General features: G+C 41.5%; 1 protein-coding gene across 2 annotated transcripts in view; it reads right to left on the reverse strand.

The window, feature by feature from the left end:
* PKHD1 (PKHD1 ciliary IPT domain containing fibrocystin/polyductin) overlaps positions 1-23,057 on the reverse strand; it is a 975,887-nt gene that overhangs the window by 363,898 nt on the left and 588,932 nt on the right. For both annotated transcript variants that reach the window (XM_077489019.1, XM_077489018.1), the window contains 2 exons: positions 12,414-12,591; positions 9,128-9,323 (listed from right to left, as the gene is read on the reverse strand). In XM_077489019.1, coding sequence (XP_077345145.1) covers positions 9,128-9,323; positions 12,414-12,591 — 374 coding nt within the window. The remainder of the gene's footprint in view (positions 1-9,127; positions 9,324-12,413; positions 12,592-23,057) is intronic.

Consider the following 23,057-nt stretch of genomic DNA (forward strand, 5'->3'; position numbering starts at 1 on the left):
TGTTTTACATATGTTTACATGCATATTTTTTATTAAAATGACGTTTGTTAATCTATCTATCCATTCATCTATTAAATGTAATTTTTTTTACTTTTTAATAACTTTTTGTGTTTTGTTTTACATATGTTTACATGCACAATTTTTAATTAAAATAATGTCTGTTAATCTATCTATCCATACATCTATTAAATGTAAACTTTTTACTTTTTGTTTACTTTTTGTGTTTTGTTTTACATATGTTTACATGCATATTTTTTAATTAAAATGACGTTTGTTAATCTATCTATCCATTCATCTATTAAATGTATTGCAAAATATATATATATATTTTAATTAAAATTATGTCTATTAATCCTTCTATCCATTTATCTATTAAATGTATTGCAAAAAAATCATTTTTTATTATTATTATTTTTTTCTAATAGATATTGTATAGTCATTCATTTTAAAGGCAATCTTATTTATTTTTTTCTCACTTTTTCACATCCACAGCCTAAAACTGTTGTGCTAGTGATGTTCTTTTTCAGTTTCATTGCCTCCGTGTATAAGCTGGGTGGGGATGGGAGGGCTCTAAGTGACTTGTAGCATCTGGGTTGTTTATGTTCGCTTCCACTTGGATTGCAGACGTTTCCTCACACGGACTAAAGATCCAGGTTCTCCTCTTGATCGAAGTTCCTTATTTGAGGCGTAACAAAAAGCATCATTGACAACCTTGTTTTCAGCTGCTCAATCTCTGAATGATCCCCTTGTCCCCTCACGTCCCCCCATCTGAGACAGGCCCGTGTGAATTTACAAGCCCACTTGTGAATCAAGTAGCATCTGATATGAATTTATAACCATCCCTTTGTGGTTTAATGCACCCCTGCTACTATTTAACAGTGTTACCCTTAAAAATCGTTCATTGAGATAAAGACGTGGGGTCAAAAGTAACTTAACCCCTGACAGAATGGACAATTACTGGGGAAGGTGGAAGAACGGGCAGCTGGAGGCACCCCGTCGGCACTGGCACCGTGCGTCCAAAAGTCAGGATATAAATAATAAAGTCAGACTTCCCCCTCGTTCACGAGGTCTCAAGCCTTTTATATGAAGAGTTATTGCCCTCCCAGCAGCTGCAATAATTGTGTTTCTATTGTAATGAAGACCTCCCCTAGCCGCCCCCCTACAAGTCTCCATTGTTAACACTTAGTCAAGTGATTATACGCTTTGAGTGATGTTGTTTTGGGCCCAGCTGCCTAACTGCTGACGCACGGGACTCGGAGAGGGGAGTTGCGTCTGCAAGACGGGGTGGGGGGGGGGGGACACTAGCACACTAACATACCAGACCTTTTGCATAAGTCAAATGGGAACAAATGATGCTTTATAAGGCTGCTGACAAGGCGGACCTTCTCCTTTTGAAGTGGCAAATGCTTGAAGGCCTTTTCCACTTTTTTTTTTCCTCTCTTTCTCCAAAGCTCAAGCAAACATCCTTCGTTTGATATCCTACACGCTCATTATCCCTACCCCATTTCATTTTTTTTTTTTTTTTTTTTTTTGATGGAAGGGTGACATCTTCGATGCTTAAAGGGCATTTTTTTTTATGCACTCTTAACTGTCAAGTCTTCAAGAAAAGACATTCCTTGTACGGTATCTGAAAATGTGGAGTTTCTCCAACAGTAACTTCTTGTTCTTGAAGGCAGAAAAAAAGGTCTGAGCGTGAAATTCTTAATTAAGCAGTAAATAGTAAGCTGGGTGTCAGCAGATGTAGCCCGTAGCCATGGAGACCGAGTCACATGCATGGGGAAACTTGATGGAGAGGCCTCGGGCTTTTTCCTTGACTGGCAGCCTAAGAATTCTACAAAGCTTGTAAACTGGATTATTTGGTTGACTAATTATATCATGGCGTAAATGTGACTAAAAATAACGGAAAATTGACAAAGACAAAAATTTAAAATCTTTTTAATGATTTAGGAATGTTCCTTGTAATATATCATTCTTATGTCCTAATTAAAAAGTACCGTGTGAAAGAAACCTTTAAGTAAAAAAAAAAAAATCTTCATTAATAAAAAAAAAAAATTGATGAAGGTTTACCGAAGTTAGACATCTCAGAGATTTATAAAATTAATTTTTTTTTTTAAATTTCGGAAACTTTCATGGCTATGTATTTTATTTCCTCTTTTTTATTGCTGTGGTTGTTGTTTTATCACTGGGTGCAAGTACAGGATATGATGTTGTGGTAATGTGAAACACCATACATATTTAAGGGGATTTATTTATGAAGGGATTGGAAAGTGCATCAAGTTCACAATTCCTTGCTTTGCTGGTTTTCCGTTAGACTTTACAGGACATTTCCCCATGTAGCTATAAAACAGGGATCTACAGGAACAGCTCGTTTTTGTTGTGAAAGTAAAATAAAAAAAAGGCAAAGTTTAAAAAAAATGGAAAAGTCTTTTTGAGGTAAAGGGAGAGGTTTATATTGCAATAAATTTGTGCACCACTTACATCTAAAATATTAATCCTCAAGCTTTTTTTTTTCTTACAAAATTTGAACTTATCTGCTTTGTAAATAGCAATTTGCCAAATGTTATCAAAATACGAATAACAGAGGGTACATGTGGAGAGCTACTAAATGAAGACTGTTCACTTGACCCTCAAAGATTTAATAAATAAGATTAATATAATATTTAATAAATAAATGAAATTGAAAATTTGAAAAGACTCTACTGGTGCCTACTTATAAAGTTTTAAATTGTCAGTTTTCCTTTTTTTTTTCTCTATATTTTCTCCCTCTTTTGTTTTTTTTGTCTTAAATATAAAAACTCATTAGAGGGTGGCTTTTGACATTTGAATTTATTTGTCTTCCATTTTTAAACTTTATTTTTCTGTAGCCTATTTTTTTATGTATTCTTCTGAAATTTGACATCTTTGCAAAACTAGCACTTTGCAGCAAAAAAAATTCCCGGAATTAGTATGGCACTATAGCTATGACTTATGCAATGTTTTATAATACACGCTTTTCTTCCTCCGTAGATATTTTTGGGTTTGTTTTGAGACACTTTTTATTAAAATTCATTAATAATTAATAAAAAAAATAATCAGCTTACCTTTTTTATAGCCTTTTACACTAAAAATACAAATGCAAAGAGCTGAGGGGTTTTGACAAAGGAAATTGCAAGTTTTAATGTATGAATCGTATAAATACTATTTAAGGTCTATTTAGCTATAGTATTTACACTGCCCCTTGTTTATCCTCCTTCAATGTTCATTTTTAAAGTACGACACACTAGGTAAAAATACTTCTCAGAAACGATCATTCTTTTTCCTACATACCCACCTTTATCAAGATTATTTTTTTTAATACAGAGGAACCCTTGAAATGATTACTACAGCTCCTGGTGCACTATCATGATCAATAATTTGAAGATAAATTAATAAATAGGAAATTAAAGAGGTGACTTACCTAGTTTATTTGACACCCAGGGCAAATCATTTTTAACATCCCTTTTGCTCTGACACATTCATTTTTAGTAATAATCAAAAAAGGTAAAGTATAAAAATAAAGGTTCCTGCAAGCAAAGCCCTCCTGACCCTATTTGAATGGATTTGTATTGTCACTGTACTGTCTCCCTTTTTTTTTTTTGTAAAGTGCAGCGCAAACTGTGAACACTTTATAAATCCTGTATAATATTATTAATAATGGTCAGAAAAGACTCACAGGCAGGAACAAATTGTTAAGCCCCTTTATACTGATGGGCAGTGGAAAAGCACCAGCCTAAATTAGTTGATCAGTGGAAAAGGGAGAAGAACCCCCTTATTTTAATGGTGAGTGGGAGAAGAATCTCCTTATTTTAGTGGTCAATGGGAGAAGAACCCCCTTATTTTAGTGGTCAGTGGGAGAAAGACCCCCTATACTTTAGTGGTCAGTGGGAGAAAGACCCCCTATACTTTAGTGGTCAGTGGGAGAAGGAACACCTTATTTTAGTTGCCAGTGAGAGAAGGACCCCCTTATTTTAGTTGCCAGTGAGAGAAGGGCCCCCTTATTTTAGTGGTCAGTGGCAGAAGGAACCCCTTATTTTAGAGGTCAGTGGGGGAAGGACTGCCTTAGTTTAGTTATCCATGAGAGAAGGAACCCCTTAATTTAGTGGTCAGTGGGAGAAAAAAAAAAACCTTATTTCAGTGGTCAGTAAGAGACCCCTTTATTTTAGTGGTCAGTGGCAGAAGGAACCCCTTATTTTAGTGGTCAGTGGGAGGAATACCCTCATATTTTAGTGGTCTATGGGAGAAGAGTCCCCTTATTTTAGTGGCCATTGGGAGAAAGATCCCCTTATTTTAGTGGTCAGTGGCAGAAGGAACCCCTTATTTTTGTGGTCGAAGGGCGAAAGACCTCCTTATTTTAGTGGTCAGTGGGAGAAGGAATCCCCTATTTTTGGGATCAGAGAGAGACAGTCCCCCTTATTTTAGATGAAAGAAAAACACCCTTATTTTAGTGGTCAATGGGAGAGAGAAACCATTATTTTAGGGTCAGTAGGAGAATGACCTTCTTATTTTAGTTGTCAGTGGTAGAAGGACCACCCTTATTTTAATGATCAGTGTGAGAAGGAAGGGACCCTCTTATTTTATTGGTCAGTGGGAGAAGGAACCCTTATTTTTGTGATTAGTGGGAGAAGAAGCCCCCTGTTTTAGGTATCAATAAGAAAAGGACCACATATTTTTGTGGTTAGTGGAAGAACCCTTACATAGTGAAGTTCAGTGGGGTAAGACCCCCTTATTTTAATGGTCAGTGGGAGAAGGAACACCTTTAGTTTAGTGGTCAGTGGGAGAAGAAACCCCTTATGTTTGTTGTTAGTGGAAGAAGGACCCCCTTGATTTAGTAGCCAGTGTGAAAAGAATTACATATTTTTGTGGTCAGTGGAAGAACCCTTACATAGTTGATCAGTGGAATGACCCCCCCCCCCCTTACAGACAGCTAAAAAGTTCATAAGCATAGGGCAGTACAGAACCCTGGGTGAAAAGGGCTGCTATATAACTTCCTGTACCACATGATATAGAATATCATAAATGTAATAAGGAAAAACAAACTGACAAACTGTAAATATATATATATATATATATATATATATATATATATATATATATATATATATATATATATATATATATATATATATATATATATATATATATATACTATTTTGCCAAAAGTTTTGGGACACCTGCCTTTACACACAAATGAACTTTGATCCCAGTCTTAGTCGGAAAGGTTCTATATTGAGTTGGCCCACCCTTTGCTGCTATGACAGCTTCAATTCTTCTGGGAAAGCTGTCCACAAGGTTTAGGAGTGTGTCTATTGGGAATGTTTGACCATTCTTCCAGAAGCGATTTTTGTGAGGTCAGACATTGATGTTGGACGAGAAGGCCTGGCTTGCCATCTCCACTCTAATTCACCCAAAAGGTGTTCTATCGGCTTGAATGGAGACTCTGTGCAAGCCGGTCAAGTTCTTCCACCCCAAACTCGCTCATCCATGTCTTTAAGGACTTTGCTTTGTGCACTGGTTCAAATCATTAGGTGGAGGGGGGATTATGGTGTGGGGGCTGTTTCTCAGGGGTTAGTCTTGGCCCTTTAGTTCCAGTGAAGGAAACTCTTAAGGCGTGAGCATACCAAAACATTTTGGACAATTTCATGTTCCCAATATTGTGAAAACAGTTTGGGGATGACCCCTTCCTGTTCAACATGACTGCGCACCAGTGCACAAAGCAAGGTCCATAAAGACATGGATGAGCGAGTTTGGGTTATATACTTTGTTTTTGAAAAGGATCAATCAGATTATGAGCTTACATGGTAGGAAAAAAAAAATGCGATCGATAAATTATGCTCATAAATTACGATTATATCCTAACAGTTTATTTGAAATGCACTGTGTGGCATATCGATTAAATGGGTTGTTGACTTTTCTGATTATTCTGATAAATAAACAATTATAATAAATAATTATAATAAATAATTATAATAAATATTATTAATAATAATAATAATAATCAATTATTCTGATCAGAAGAGACCGATAAGAAAATCAATCAATCATTTATCGAAGTGTATGGCCACCATATGCTCTTTTGAGCAAAAGCAACCTCTTGCCAGCTGGATACATATTTTATTATTCTGTATTTATGTTTTTCTTACAGTTCTGTTCTAAATGGAATATTCTAAAATAGGACAGTGTTTGTAGCCAGTAGGAAACCCGCAGTTCTTCTCTCTATTGACCTCAAGCAGCTGTGCATCTTTCTGTAACCTCGCCATCACCCCGCACTTTCCCTTTAAAACTAGCATTTGCTTCTTCTGTAAACAAATAAAGCAGGACATGGGGGTCATGTACTGTATTGACATTTTCCCTCACAAAAAAATGGAGCAAGAAATTCACAATAATGGCCAAAGAAATAAGAAAGAACTGTCCTTAATTTACTGTGACAGTACCCATGTTTGGAACTTTTTGTCCCTGAAAAGGTCCCACATTTTTATGTTCCTTTGTGGTTTTGGTTTTATTGTGGGTCCTGGATGCACATCTTGCCAGCTATTAGTATTATCAGACACTGTATATTTAAGGGTAAGCCCACTGAATTTCAGATCTGAGACTATCCATAAAATATGCACAGGTTAAAAAAAGAAAAGTGCTCAATTCCCCCATCAACATAGGCAGTGTTGATGGAGCAATCCCTCCCATTACACTATTGAATTCTGACAGCAGGAGGCTTCCCCACCGTCAGAATACAATGATCACTGCTTGCCAGCTAAATCAGGGAGCAGTGATTGTACAAAAAAAAAAACAACAGGATGATTGATCAACAGATCAACTTCAGTAAAACCAGCCTGCCCATAGATGGATTAAAAATTTTCCGTCTCCTGTTGAACTGGTGGAATTTTGATCCATCTATGGCCAACTTTCGTTTTGAGTAGGTACTAGTCATTTATGCAGGTAAGGTTGGATGGCTCTACAGAGGCAGGTCTCTGGTACCTCCCTTTGGATCTAGAAGCTTGTAGAAGCTTCTGGAAGTTAGTGGGCAGAGGCCAGGAGGTCATAATCTGCACATCTAGGAGAGTCTATCAATCTCCAGGCAAAATGTCCTGGTGGGCTGGATGGATAAGCCCTTAAAAATGGGAGAGCCAGCAGGAGGTTGAGTGGAAGATAGAGTGCCGAGGAGGCTGTATGCGGCCTAGAAGGGGACCCCAGGGTCTAGGGGTGCTCCACCTCCAGGCTGGGCTAAGGCTGGCTTTGGAAGATCCTATCAGCATGAGGGTTTGAGAAGGAATTTTGACTAAGGAGCAGCAGGAAGCAAAGAGGACAGAGTGAGTACATCAGCACAGCCAAGGGTTCACAAGGGGAGAGACTGCCATGTGTTGCAAACTTTCAAAAGAACAGTGAGGTGCTTAACTCTTTCTATCCCGTGCCCTTTGAAATCTTTGGAACAACCAGGCGGGCTGGTAGACAATCAGCCAGGAGGGCTGGTAGTTCCTGCAGGCAGTGGAACTGGGAGCAGTTCACAATAGAGAGAAGATACTCCTGTATGCAGTTTACAACATATTGTGCTAATGTGCTAAAGGGAACTAAGAGCTCCTAGTCCTCAAGGGACTTTTGCTGCAGATTCTGGGTGCCTAGGAAGAAGGGCAGTCCAGGATCCTTACTTTGTACAGAAGAAGGACATTTTCCCTAGTATTTTTTCATAAATTTGGGCATCCCATAACTCCTCTACCCCATGCAAGTTATTATCCCTAATAAAAACAACAAAACAAAAGCCAAGAGACTAACTTCTTGTGTCCGGATGCAAGTGACAAATGCATGCTGCCTGGCTGTGCAGGAATAGGAAAGGCAGTTACCAGCAGCCCTTGCGGGGGGTAGTCCTACACTATAATTGATGGGGACTCTGAGTGTTGGCATCTTTGCATTTGAGTTCTCCAACAGCCATGCTATTAAAAGGTTGAATTAATTCATTTTACATTAAAGGGGTTGTAAACCTTCATGTTTTTTCACCTTAATGCAAACCTGTTTTCCAAATAATATGGTGCCTCAGCATCAGAGATGATGTGCTGTAACCTTTAGCAAACAATCAGTGAGCAGTAATAATGTGCAGTAACCTCTAATAACCAATTAGTGAGTGGTATAGATGTTCAGTAGCCTCTAGCAATCAGTGTCGATGTACAGTAATCACTAGCAACCAATCAACAAGCAGAAGTCATGTAACCTCTTGAAAATAACAGTGAGCCATAATGTGTGCTGTAACCTCTAGCAGCCAGCCTGTGAGCAGTGATGATACACTAACCTCTGGCAACCAATCGCAATCGCTGCCTGATTTGATTCAGTAAACCGATTTTGAGTCTAGCTGCTATTTATTGTATTAGGTGGAGAGCGAAATTGCATGAAAGAGGGGGTCCAAGAAAATGTTTGCTCAGGGTTCAGTCAATATTAAAGAATATAAAAAAGCCCTGAATATAAAGGAATAGTAGTGGTAAAAAAAGCACTTGTGGGTTTAACCAATCTTGTTTTTTTTTCAACTCTCCTTTAATGGGATGTGGGATGTGGTATGGGGTGTGTCCTATGCCTGCATACTTTTACAGATAGGCGTCCCTCATTCCCATCGCAAAAAATTGGGAGGTATGCATTGTGGCTGATCTGAAGTCTGAAGTGCATGCATTAGGGCTGATCTGAGGTATGAAGTGGTACATGCATTGGAGCTGATCTGAGGTCTGGAGTGCATGTATTGGGGCTGATCTGAGATCTAAAGTACATGTACTGGAGCTAATCTGAGGTCTGAAGTACATGCATTTGGGCTGATCTGAGGCCTGAAGTGCATGCATTTGGGCTGATCTGAGGTCTGAAGTGCATGCATTAGGGCCAATCTGAGGTTTGACATGCACCGGGGCTGATCTAGCTGTACTGCTAATAGCATTTTAATGTCACTGATCATTATATAATAATTAATCAGTTTAACTTGCCATTAGCAGTAAATCTATGAATGCAAAAATTAAAAACATACTGTTCATTAGCATGCCATCTGTCTAATTTGTCTGATTTACCCCAGAACTAGCACCCCATTGGAATTTGGCCACTATCAGTTTCCAAACTCTTGTGCTATTTACCCTTTGAATGACCCTCTTACCAATGTAGGTCAGTATCCCGAGAGTACTGTTGTAGTGCCAGTCACAGGCTTCACTCTTTCCTGGCAGAGGAGCAAACTGGAGAGGTCTCCCAGGTTTCAGCCCACAAGTTATAGAGATGTTCACTGATCTCGGCAGGTTCCAGTGCTGCACCAACATGTCGTTTCCAGCTTCAAAATCGTCAAAAGTGGCAGAATACTGTATGCATGGAAAATGAAATGCTAACATTAGCATGGTATATCTGAACAGGTGACTTAAAATATAAAAAAGGCACAATAAAGAAATTTCAAAGATGGCCAGAGATGAGTGCTTTGGTCAACAGTGTGGTTTTTCACATCATTTCATGGCATTCCACACTTATCGGTCAATGGGCTTGTATCCCGACAAAGTCAATACGATAATGGAGGCTGCAGAAAAAAAATCAGCAGGCTACAAAGAAAATTTTTTCACATAAAAGATTAGTAAGAGCTACAGTATGTTATCAAGTGATATGCAGCCTGTTCATTCTGCCCTAGTGTCTCAGAAAACGCCTGTAAATAGTGTTTCTGTTTTTTTGGCTCCCATTAACTCCCTATTACTGTTATTTAATTGGCACTCATATTAAATGATATATATTACGAATAAGAGGGTCATGTAGTGTGAAAATGCAGCACAATCCATAATTCAATGTGAAAGCATGGCAAGAAGTAGCCTCAGCTTTAACTTATTCTGGGCCATGCCATATGACGCAGTTAATCTTACAGCTGGTATAGGTATCACCAGGGGCGGACTGACAACTCATGGGGCCCCCAGGCAATAGGAGATTATGGGCCCCCCAGGCAATCAGAGATTATGGGGCCACACAGTATACAATCACACAGTATACACATACATGTACACACAGTATACACAGACATGTTTCTATTGGCTGAGAAGGTACTGGAGAGGTGGGGCAGCTATAATCTCAGGATTTTTAGACCCAAAGGATGTTGGTAAGGGACAGATGTAAAAAAAACACATTTTTCCATACTGTCCCTGGTTTTACTGAGGCTGGCAGGCCTGAAGGGGCACCCTAGTGGCCTGGGGCCCTCGGGCAGTGCCCGAGTGGCCAAATGGTCAGTCCGCCCCTGGGTATCTCTATGTCTAAGCTATGGCGGTGGAGTGAAATGGCCTAGGAGGAAGGGAAGGAGTTGTCTGTGAGGCTGCTTCTTACCATGATTTAATATCGAACTGTGGTTGTGTGGCATCTTCACACTACATGGACACTATGCTTTCTGGATAGTTATCTTACACACCAGCATGCTTCTGAGGGGTGGATCACCAGAGTGGTAATGTCTGCCACTTTGAGTGGTGCTCCAAACTGTAACGGGTCGCAGTTAGAATAAGAGGAGGCCACTCAGTGTAGTAGATGAATAAAAGATCTACTGGCAGGATTAACAAGCAATACAACTATATTATGTAGCATTCCTCCACTCAGGGTCCTTGGTGTATGGTTTCGGGCAAAAATAAGTTGAGCACCAGTCATTTTACAATATATTGCTGAACTCAATTTCAAGAGAGATGGTTTAGGGGTGCAGGGTACCCAAAAAGAGTACACAAATAGGACAGGTATTCTGATAATTGTAGTCCCTTTAGGAGCAGCCTTTTTGATAATTTTTGGCCCTGTCAGAGCCACCAGACAAATCTTTGAACCTCTAAGAGCAGTCACGGTCTCAGGTGCAGTAGATCTCTTTCTAAGATAATAGGTTCTTGACCTTCAGACCCTCAGATAATAGTCAGATAATAGTCAATGATACCTGGATTGGTGAGCATTGAATCCTTGGTAAACAATGAATCCTTCTTTCAATGTCCAAAGAGAAGATTCTACACAGTTCCTCCGCGACTCTCTTCTGCAAAAAGATTCCTGGCAGGTGTTCCTTCTTACCCAGCTTCTTCCAAATATACACTCCAGCCAGGAAGCTAAAGTCCTTGGACCTCCAGCACATGCCCAAGGCTGAGGCAAAGCCCAAAAGAGAGGACACTCTCTGCGGACATCCTCTCCAGGCAAAAGCCCAGGAGGTGAAGAAAGAGAACTACGGAAAGATGCACCTAATATATATCATCTTCCTAAAGCATACCTCTGAACAAAGCCCTCAGAGAAAGGTTGGCTAAAATAAATATTTATAACTCAGTGAATATCCTTTCCTCACTATTACTAGATCCTCTCTAAGCCCTTGTACACACGATCGGAGATTCCGACGGAATGTGTCCGATCGGAGCGTTTTGCCGGATATTCCAACTGTGTGTGGTATGCATCGGACTGTTTCCGTCGGAATATCCGTCGGACCAAATTTTCCAACTTTCCGGAAATATTTTCAGACAAAATGCTTCTATCGGACATACTCCATTCATGTGTAGGGAATTCCGATCGGACAAAGTGCCACGCATGCTCAGATCAAATTCCTACATCAAAGCTATTGGCTACTAGCCTGAACGTAACGTCATCACGTTCTGAACGATCGGATTTTCCGACAACTTCGTCCGACCGTGTGTATACAACAGTTTCGGACAAAATCCATCAGACAAAATCCGACAGACAAAATCAGACGGATTTGGTTGTCGGAATCTCCGATCGTGTGTACAAGGGCTAAGGCCCTATTTACAAGTAGGGTCAATAAAAACAGATGGTTGAGCTTTTTTTGACCACCCTCCCTAGCTGTAATGGCGGCAGCAAAAATGATCTCCTCTGGGCAGTACCACCCACCAACACAACCCATGTAAGTGAATGGGAGCACACCACAACTTTGTACAATGCATGCGATTGTGGTGCGATTATGGGGGCTTTAAGGAGTTAAAATAGGCGGTGAATCAACAAAAGGCCTCCTCAAGGCCTGTCAAACGCCCATTGCTGATCACTTTTCAGGGGTTGACATTAGTGTAAATGAGTCCTAACAGTACCAGACAGAAGAAATCAATACATGGAGCTCGGGAGAACCTGCAGAGTTCAGAAAAATGTAAACCGAGCTCAGGCTGCTTACAGTCTAGCAACAATCCACTAAATTGTATTAGGGGCATGAACATTATAGGGCAGGCCCATACTATTTCAAGGAGAACCCAGGAAAAAAAATCCTACTGTGTTATATCTAATGATAGACAACATCATATTTGTAATTTTCTCCGTTCCAGTGCTGTAGCCTCCATCAGTACCTTCAGTATTTGACACTTCTGGGAGTGTCAGATGCCTATCCAACCCCTGAGTTTAGTTGAAGTGTTAGTCAGTTTTGCACTTTCCTTCTTACAGTATTTCTCTATGATTGCTGATCGACTCACATGTAAAGTGTTCCTCCTGTCTGGGGAATGGAATATGATGGCATAGTTCTCTTTATCCAGGAGCAGGGCCTGCCAGCCGTATAAGCTGGACAGAGTGTCTTCCACATAGTTCACAGTGCTGCTGTAATTTCTGCTGTTGATAAATGTCAGGCTGTAACCAACGTTGGGAGCACGTCCTCTAAAACAGATAAAAAAACATTCACAAAGTTCTTCTTGCTAAGTGACTAGACAGGGTTGGGGAGATGCTCTGCATGCTTCATATGGTTTTGTAAATTCTAAAAGTGTCCTGGGTAAATTTATAATCTGACATATATATATATTTATATGAATATATTTCTTAATAGCCAGAACATATATAAATCCACTTTGTGTGCACCGAATGACTTTGCAAACCCAGATATTACCTTGCAAATGTAGCAGTGGTATTATCACTGTGCTGTACATAGCCTCTGCGGACAGCTGAGCTGTGGGAGGAGCTCAAAGGTATCCAACCACTACAGACTGCCTGTGTTCTGCCATATATCGTCCGTCGCTCGGATAGTGTCCGCCCCGTACTGCGCAAGCGCAGCGCTTGCGCAGTAGGGAGCAGAAGAAGATTTGGAAAATCTCTGAAGATGAACAGACGAACGAAGATGCTAGCCCCACCATCCAAGTGGACATAGGGCTGCAAATATTAGAGGGCGCTCGGCTCTTTTTATTCTAACTCTATGTCCACTTGGATGGTGGGGCTAGAACCTGGACTCACGGCGCAGGCACCGTTCATCTTTGGATATTTTCGTAATCTGTGTGTCCTGTGTACTGTGCATGCGCAGTACATAGCGGACACAGCGGACACTATGCGGTGGGGGACACTATGTGATAGGACACCTGCAAGAAACTACAGCAGAGGGTGAAGACAAGACCAGTCACCCTGCAGAAAAAGAGAGAGCAGCAATGACTGGCCTTTATTACTGAAAGCTGCTGCACAGAGGAGTATACTGGATTACTACACAGATCTGGAAGAAATACACAAAGCACACCAAGATTTAACCACTTCAGCTCCGGAAGGTTTACCCCCCTTTCTGACCAGGCCATTTTTTGCGATACAGCACTGCTTTGCTTTAACTGACAATTTCGCAGTCGTGCAGTACTGTACCCAAATAAAATGTAAGTCCTTTTTATCCCACAAATAGAGCTTTCTTTTGGTGGTATTTGATCAACTCTGCGTTTTGTTATTTTTTGCGCTATAAACAAGGAACGACTGACAATTAAAAATAATAATAATAATAATAATAATATTTACTTTCTGTTCTAAAACACATCCAAAAAAATAAAAAGTCAAAAATCTAATTTCTCCATCACTTTAGGCCAATATGTATTCTGCTACACATTTTTTGTAAAAAAAATCCCAATAAGCGAATATTGATTGGTTTACACAAAAGTTACAGTTTCTACAAACTATGGGATTTCTTTTTTTTTTTTCTAGTAATGGTGGCGACCAGCAACTTATAGCAGAACTGTGATATTGCAGCGGACAAATCGGACACTAACTGACACTTTTGACACTTTTTGGGGGACCAAAGGCATTAACTATTACAGTGATCAGTGCTAAAAATATGCACTGTCACTGTACTAATGACACTGGCAGAGAATGGGGTTAACATCAGAAGCGATCAAAGGGTTAAATGTGTGCCTAGGGAGTGCTTACTAACTGTGGGGGAGGTGCTTTTACTACTTGAAGACATGGATCGGTGTTCCTGCTTCAGTCTTCCTTGTTTACATAGGCAGACGGTCCTTTTGTCAGAGTACCAAATGATCGGCGGGACCCACTGATCAGCTCCAACTGCTTAAAATCACGGCTGAAGTGAGCCGCCGGCAGCGCGCACTTGCGCCCAAAAACTGGAAGTGCAGAATCACGTAAATCAGCTATGATGCGGTTGTAATGCAGTTAGGTAGAAATACACATTTCTCTTGCATTACATCATCATTAAAGCATATCTATAGGCAAAATTGTTTTTGTTTACTTTGGATTGAGTGGGGAAGGGTTAGGCCTCATAGCCGGCTGTGCTGATTGAAAGAAAAATTTCCAATAGGCTGGTTGTACACAAGTTGATCATTAGATCGTCTTGTGTACACCCAGCCTTCTCATACATTGAATGATGAAATGCAGCCTGTCCCTGATGAACTGGACACATTTTGATTCAAGCTTAACTCAGGAAACTATGTCACTGCATATTTAGACACCCTGTACAACTGCTGTAACAAAAAAAGTGGAGGAGAGACAACACAAATAAAGGTTGATGGTACACTGTCTACACTATGTCTACACTATATAGCCAAGTGTTTGCAGACACCTGACCATCACACATGTATGTGTTGGACATCACATTTTAAAAACCATGGGCATTATTATAGAGTTGCCATTCTTTTGTGCCTCTGACAGGCTCCGCTCTTCTAGGACGGCATTCCGCAGTATTTTTAACATATCTGTGGGAATTTATGCCCATTCAGCCAAAAGAGCATTTGCGAGGTCAGGTACTGATTCTGAAAGAGAAGACCTCAGTGATTGCCATTTCAATTCATCTCAAAATAGTTTAGTAGGGTTGAGGTGAGGACTCTGTGCAGGCCACTCAGATTCCTCTACACCCTACAAGTCTTTGGCGTGTGTCTGTGGGAAACAATTAGGGTTCCAATTCATCTCAAAGTTCAGTAGGGTGAAGGGAAGGACTCTTGGGTTCCTCCACACCAAACTCACCAAACCATGTCTTTAGTTGGCTTCCTACACAGGACCACAGTCATTATAGAAAAGAAAAGGGCCTTCATCAAAATGTTCCCACAAAGTTGGATATGCACAATTGTCTAAAAAACATCTTTTTATGGTGTAGTATTAGCAGTACCGTCTACACCAAACTCATCAAACCACAAGAATTTGGAGTGTCTCTTTAGCAAAAAGAGCATTTTTGAAGTATAGATGTTGACACAGGGTTCCAATTCATCTCAAGATTCAGTAGGGTCAAGGTAAAGACTCTGTGCAGGCCTCTTGGGTTCTTCAACAACAAACCACAAAAATTCGGAGTGTGTCTGTGGGAAACAATTAGGGTTCCAATTCATCTCAAAGTTCAGTAGGGTGAAGGGAAGGACTCTTGGGTTCCTCCACACCCAACTCACCAAACCATGTCTTTAGTTGGCTTCCTACAAAGGACCACAGTCATTATAGAAATGAAAAGGGCCTTCAACAAAATGTTCCCACAAAGTTGGACATGCACAATTGTCTAAAAAACATCTTTTTATGGTGTAGTATTAGCAGTACCCTCTACACCAAACTCATAAAACCACAAGAATTTGGAGTGTCTCTTTAGCAAAAAGAGCATTTTTGAAGTATAGATGTTGACACAGGGTTCCAATTCATCTCAAGATTCAGTAGGGTGAAGGTAAAGACTCTGTGCAGGCCTCTTGGGTTCCTCAACAACAAACCAAGATTTTGGAGTGTGTATGTGGGAAATTGTTCCTGTTTAGCCAAAAGAGCCCTAGTTAGGTAAGGATGTTGTCACAATTAAGCCCCGTACACACGAGCGGACTTTTCAACATCCAAAGTCCGACGGACTGATTCCGTCAGACTATTCGATCGTGTGTGGGCTGCAACGGACTTTTGACTCGCCAAAGTCTGAAGGACTTTAGAATATGGAACATGCTTCAAATTTTTCCGAAGGAACTCCGCCGGACCCGGTCCCTTCGAAAAATTCGCTCGTGTGTATGCTATTCCGACGGACTAAAACCGACGCTAGGGCAGCTATTGGCTACTGGCTATGAACTTCCTTATTCGAATCCAGTCGTACGTCATCACGTTCGAATCCGTCAGGGTTTAGTGTGATTGTGTGTGGCCAAGTCCGCTCAGCCGAAAAGTCCGTCAGAACTCTGTCGGAACTCCGGCGGAACTCCGGCGGAACTCCGGCGGAACTCCGGCGGAACTCCTTCGGAAGTCTGTCGGACATAAGTCCTCTCGTGTGTACGGGGCTTTAGGGTTCCAGTTCATCGCAAAGTTCAGTAGGGTTGAGGTCAGTGCTCTGTGTAGGCCACTGGGGTTCCTCCACATCTAACTCATCAAACCATGACTTTATGTAGCTGACTTCTTACACAGGAGCACAGTCATGATAGAACAGAAAAGGGCCTTCATGTTTCCACGAGGTGCACAATTGTCTAAAAATGTCTTCGTATGACTAACAGAACCCTTCACTCGAAACATTCAATGATTTGAAGGGATGTCCACATACTTGACCACATAGTGAAATTCCGATGTGGGTATTTATATACAAGGCATTCCATTGTATTTACTGTTTCCTTGCCCGCCATATTAAATGTTTAATTGTTCGATTCTGAGACTTCCGTTTCAGTGATATAAATAATTTTTACACATGTATGTGTGTATTAATGGGCTGTATGTTTGGTTTTATTAGCCAGTAACCAGGAAAATGAACCGCACATTCTAATCCTCCCTTCGCAGGCCCAGAAGCCGTTACTGGAAGGTGAGGTGACTTTTACAAGTTGACTTTTGTGAGGTGCAATAGATCTGTTATGTTTCTGCTTTGCCATGTATTCTGTTTTCACTGCCTCCTAAAACACCAGCTTTGAAGTGTTAGCCGCCTGTCTGCACTGTCAATAAAGGGGGGCTAAATGCCAAACGTGCCTTGTATTTAATACGGACAAATAATAGACGGAAATGTAAGGTCGGGACTATAACAATCTGTTCTGGGAAGCAATACTTTATTCTTGCATCACAAAACGCATGCTACAAGTCTTACTTTCAATTGCATCTAAAGCCAAAATAGTTTCTCTTTCAATTTTGTATATTTTTTTTAAGAGCCATTACACTTACAGCAGGGAGGGGCAATAAAAATAGGTGGTTGAGCTACAGTTTTACCACCCCTACAACCACCTAACCTAACCAAACACAGCAGCTGGATGGGGTAGTAAACATGCTGCAGCATGGATACTTTGCTTCATGGCTGCGGCAAAAATTATACCCCATGTCTTGTCTAAATGTAGCCTAAAGCTTTCCGTGGAACAAGGTAGAGACAAAATATGGGGCTCACCTTGTGTGGTGACAACAGTCCAAGTTTTTTTTTTCCTCTTACTTTTGGAGAGATTTCCTTTCACTTCCTGTTGTGTCTATAGGACAGGAAGGCGAGAGAAATCTATCAAATGGGGTACAGATGGGACAAGAAAGGGGAAATATTTCAATGACAAGGGCTTTTTTTCAGTTCCGACACCTCCAGCACTGAAAGGATATTATGCCAAGGGATGTAGGAGGGTCACTGGAAGGGAGCTGGAGGGTCTTTTGATGCTGGCTGGGGACTCTTTTGTCGCTGTGGGATCTATCATTGCTGGGGAGGTCTATTGCTGTTGGTGGGGGAGATCTGTTTCTGGGGAATCAGTTGTTGATGGGAGAGATCATCTGTCGAGAGGGGGGGTCTAGTGTTGCTGGCTCCTGGAGAGTGTATTGATGCTGGATACAAGAACATTTATTGTTACTGGGGTGGATCTTTTGTTGCTGGGGGTATTTTGCTGTGGGGGATCTATTGTTGCCTGGGGATCTTTTGTTGTTGGGGAAATCTATTGTTGCTAAGTGGATATATTGTTTCTGTGGGCATCTATAGTTGCTTGGGAGATCTATTATTGCTAAGGAGATATATTGTTGCTGTGGGGATCTATAGCTGCTTGGGAGATCTTTTGTTGAAGAGGAGCTCTATTTTTGCCATGGGATCTATTGCTGCTGTGGAGATCTATGGTTGTTGATGGGGTATATTGTTACTCTGGGGCACTATTGTTGCTGGTGGTATTTAGCTATGGATCTATTGGTGGCTGTATTGTTGCTGGGATGGATCTATTATTGCTGGCGAGATATAGTGTTGCAGATTGGATCTATTGTTGGGTATAATGTTGCTGGCTGCAGGGGACCTACTGAAGTTCATTAGTAAATTTCTGGCATGCGTAGAATAGATAACCTCCAGCATTGACCCAAGCCTAGACTCATCAAGGTTTTGGAGTAAAACAGCCATTGCAGCCTTTTATTCAGCAAAATACATAACTTCCAATACATAACATAAACACAACATTCCTGAGACAGAAACTGAGAGAACCAAGCTTGGTGGTCTTTGAGGGCCACGACACACAACCTATTCACTGCGACATCCTTTTCTTAAACTTAGGCCTCCAGCCTCAACACACAGGAGACAATTCTCATTATCCACAGCGACCTCCATTTACATTTTCCGAGATGAACCCCTTTGTTAACCGGAATGTAGCTGAGAACCCCATACCATTTTCCTCCTCCTCCAAAGACCCACCACTGCCAGGCTGCCCTGACAACCACATAGCCGAAACACCACAACCATAGGGAGGACGGGAAGCTTCTTCTTCTTCTGTGCTGCACCCAACTGGCCTATCACCATTCACTTCTCCCTCTAAACTTCCTGGGACCCCTCCCAGCCACAGACTGCCCCTGAGTTAAAGCTGTATTAAACTGCCTACCATTTAACCCTTTCAGTGTTGGCCTACTATTCACCCTGTCATGCTGTCCCTACTCTCATTTTTTATTTATTTTTTGCTTGGGGACTCCCTATACAAGCTACTTGGCATCAAAAATTATACCTGTTTCTGTATCCTCTAGTTAGGGGGTGGAATCAAGGGATGATGCTTGGAGGTGGGTAGGGGCGTTCTTCATCGACACACGAGCCAAGTGATCCATCGCAAGGCCCCGGTGCTCGTGGGCCTCCCAGGTGCCTCCCCATGAACTCTAGCCCCTCTGGTTGAGTTTCGCCTCTCGGCTGAGGAGCCAACGGGGTGGCGCTAACTAGCCTCTCCGGCTGTCTGCCCATGACTCTAGCCCCTCAAAGACTAGGGTTTCCACCTGTCCGGGATTCACCCAGACAATTCGGGTTTGGAATCATGTGTCCTGGTTTCAGACTGCCTGAAAGCCGGGCACATTATTCAGACTGGACTATGGCTTCCCAGCAGGATTGCTGTTTGCAGTTGTCTAAGCTGAGAGTGTCTGTTACACTCTCTTTCATGCTGCCCAAAGCTAACACCCCCCCCTCCCCAAACACACATACAGATGGGAGAGGAGAGAGGGCTCAATCTGCACCTCTTCCTCCTGGCCCTACCCCTCTGGGTCTGCCCACACTCCTTAGAAAAGGAAAGTGCTTGCTGGAAATTTGAAGTTCAGCAGCCTCAGATACATCTGGATGAGAGGTGCTGACTGCCAGGGGATGAGTGAGCTCACCATCCATCCCTGTCTATGACTGAAGTCTCCCCCCTTCTCTCTCCTGTCTGAGTGAGTACACTAAGGTAAATCAGGGTTCTCTGAGCACCCCTTACATTAGAGTTTCCCTTTACACCTGAGGCCACTGTTCCCCCTTCAGTCAGAGTCTTCTCTGTACATCAGAGTTCTCAGTGTTGCCCCTTTAAATCAGGGTTCCCAGAGCATCCCTTATGTCAGAGTCCCCAGAGTTCTCTCCGTTCATCAGAGTGCTCAGTTTTCCCACTGAAATCAGGGTTTTCAGAGCATTCCTTAGAGTCCCCAGAGTTCTCCCTTACATCAGAGTCTGCAGACCCCCCCCTTACAGTGAAAGGGAACTCTGCGACTTCAGATGTAAAAGGGGAACTCTGTGGAGTCTGATGTAAAGGGGGAACTCTTGTTATTAACTTCATATGATTAGAATTGTTATTTATTAGTAAAATATACAAGGGGTGACTCGAAAAGGGGGAGTACATGCACCTGTTCTCTGAGAGAAAAAAAGCTCTGCCAATAAAAATAGCTGTTAGGGTGACAACTGTCCATAGCTTTGGGAAGATTTCCTTTCATTTCCTGTGGTGTCTACAGATCAGGAAGTGACATAGACATCCTTCTGTACATTTCTGGTGGCCTAGCTGTCATGCTGCTCCTCTCACTTCAATGTTAGAATCACAGACTCAATATAAATATACAGCAGGTGAGGTCACATATCCTCATCTGAATATTTGTTCTCAGGGACAGTTTTGAAACCAGAGCATCATCATGACAGCCAGACACCTGGAATTTACAGAAAGAGGTCAACATAAACGAGGCTCAGTTGAAGAACACTTCATGGATCTACACTCATACGGTATCTCCGGACCGGCTGCGAGATACTGCTACCGTATGATAGCTCTTTAAATTTGTCTATGTCCCTCAGTAATGCTAAAGTCTGTGGCAGAGACTTTGCTCAACACCCTACCGGCTGCTAGGCCTAGTGAGAGGAGGTCTATCTGGGGGTTGTAAAATCCAACGGTTGCTATTCTCTGGATTTTTCCTATAAGAGATTTTCCATTTTTGCAGTCTAAAGTACCTGAACTTAATCCTAACCCTCTACCCTTATCTAAAGACTCTGTTTCTGTTTGAAATAAATAACCCAAAAGAAGATTCAGTGTCAGTTTCCACATTCCTTTTGGCCATCTACCACAGGAACCCCTAGACGGAGAAGCAGCCAAGAACGGTAAGCCCAATAAAACCAGCAGCTCCTTCGGGGGTCAGTGCTACATAAATTTGCAAAGATTTTAAACAAACTTCTTTCACGTTGTCATTATGGGGTATTGTTTGTAGAATTTTGAGGAAAATAACAAATTTAATCCATTTTGGAATAAGGCTGTAACATAACGAAATGTGGAAAAAGTGAAGCGCTGTGAATACTTTGCGGATGCGCTGTATATACTGTATGCTGTTTGTGTCTCATCTGTGCAGTTAGATTTATTTAGATGGTTGCTTGGGGTTCAGCTTTAGGGATATAAGAAGCTGTTAGGTACAAGAACATACAGTAACTGAAGCCATAATAGACCATGCAACTTCTATTGGGCCCAGAAGCAGAAGGGGACTCCTAGCTATTTACACTGGTAATTGGCAAAAAAACATTTTGGATAAAAAAATTTTTTTTTTATGTATACTGGTAATTTGGGAATAAATGCAATCTGTAGCACTCAAGGAATTGTCTTTGTCATAGAAATTTAAGAGACAAGGGGCTCTTTATTGGTTTTCGCTATGGGGCCCCATCAGACAATGTTCTTTCCCTAGTTAGGTCATTTAACTCATCAATGTCTACTAGAAACTGAAATATCAGTGCTGAATGAATGGCCACTACAATTATAGATAAGTCTCACAACACCGGTGAGGGAGGACAGAGAAGGAGCAGGATCTGGTCATATGGTACTGCATATTCTGCATATATACGGCGGCAAGGTGGCTCCCTTGGTCTGGATCATGTACCTGTACCTGATGCTATACTTCCGGGTCAGGGGCGTGCTTGTGCGCTGCCAATGACCCGCTGATTGGACACAGCGGGAGCTTATCAGCGCGTCTGCTGAAAAAAAACACACACAAAAAAAAGATTGTTCGGGACACAGGCAGATCTATGTAAACTAGGCAGATTGCCGTTCTGTGAGAAGCAAAGGCTGTGATCCGGTGTTCCTACAAACCAGGAACACGGATCTCTGTCTTCTCACAGTACTACAACCCCCACAGTAAGTAAGCACTCCCTAAGCATACATTTAATCCTTTGATCGCCCTTGATGTTAACCCCTTCCCAGCCAGTGTCGTTAGTACAGTGGCCTCAAAAAAGTGTCACGCTTGACAAGCTGAGGTTAGAAGCTGATTGGTTTCTCTGCAGAATTGTGACCAATTTTGCCCTCTCTAGCTTTTGTAAATAAACCCCTTTGTGTCCGTTTTGTCTGCCGCAAAATCGCAGTCCCGCTATAAGTCGCTAATCGCCGCCATTACTAGTAAAAAAATAAATAAACAAATATAAAATTCTATAAATCTATCCCATAGTTTGTAGACGCTATAACTTTTGTGTGAACCACATTTTTTAACCCTAAAATATGTAGCAGAATACATATTGGCCTAAATTTATTATGAAATTTGATTTTTCTTTTTTATTGGATATGTGTTATAGCAGAAAGTAAAAAAAATATATATATATATATATATATTTTCAAAATTGTTAGTCTTTCTTTGTTTATGGTGCAAAAAATTAAAAATAACCTCTATTTGTGGGGAAAAAAGGACATAAAGTTTAATTGGGTACAGCGTCGCACGACCGCACAATTAAAGTAACGCAGTGCCATAACGCAAAAAATGGCCTGGTCATGAAGGGAGGTAAACCTTTCCGGAGGTCAAGTGGTTAATGTGGTCGGGTGGGGGGGACTTAAAATGTAACTCCAGGATCAACAAATATTATCTATACTGTAGTACCTTGGATTACGAGCATAATTCGTTCCAGAAGAATGATTGTAATCCAAAACACTCGTATATCAAAGCTACTTTCCCTATTGGAATCAATGGAAACTCAGATAATTCGTTCCAGTGTCACTGCTAGTGTATGCAGTACATGTGGCCAGAGGTGGGAAGGGGGGGTGCCGGAGACACTCGGAGACGCTAGGATACCACTTGGTGATGCTCGGAGACACTCCGTTCCTGGCCACATGAGGTAAGAATGAAGGGAAACTCAGATAATTTATTCCAGTGTCACTGCTAGTGTATGCAGTACTGCATGTGGTCACAGTTGTTGGGGGGCGCTGAACTAGGGAACACTCTGAGACACTTGGAAAGCTCAGAGAACAGGAACTGAGTGTCTCCGAGCACTGACGAGTGGTCTCCAA

Source organism: Lithobates pipiens, unplaced genomic scaffold (genome assembly GCF_037356315.1).
Source record: "Lithobates pipiens isolate NorthernLeopardFrog02 unplaced genomic scaffold, aLitPip1_a1.2 Scaffold_18, whole genome shotgun sequence".
In the NCBI taxonomy this organism is placed as follows: Eukaryota; Metazoa; Chordata; class Amphibia; order Anura; family Ranidae; genus Lithobates; species Lithobates pipiens.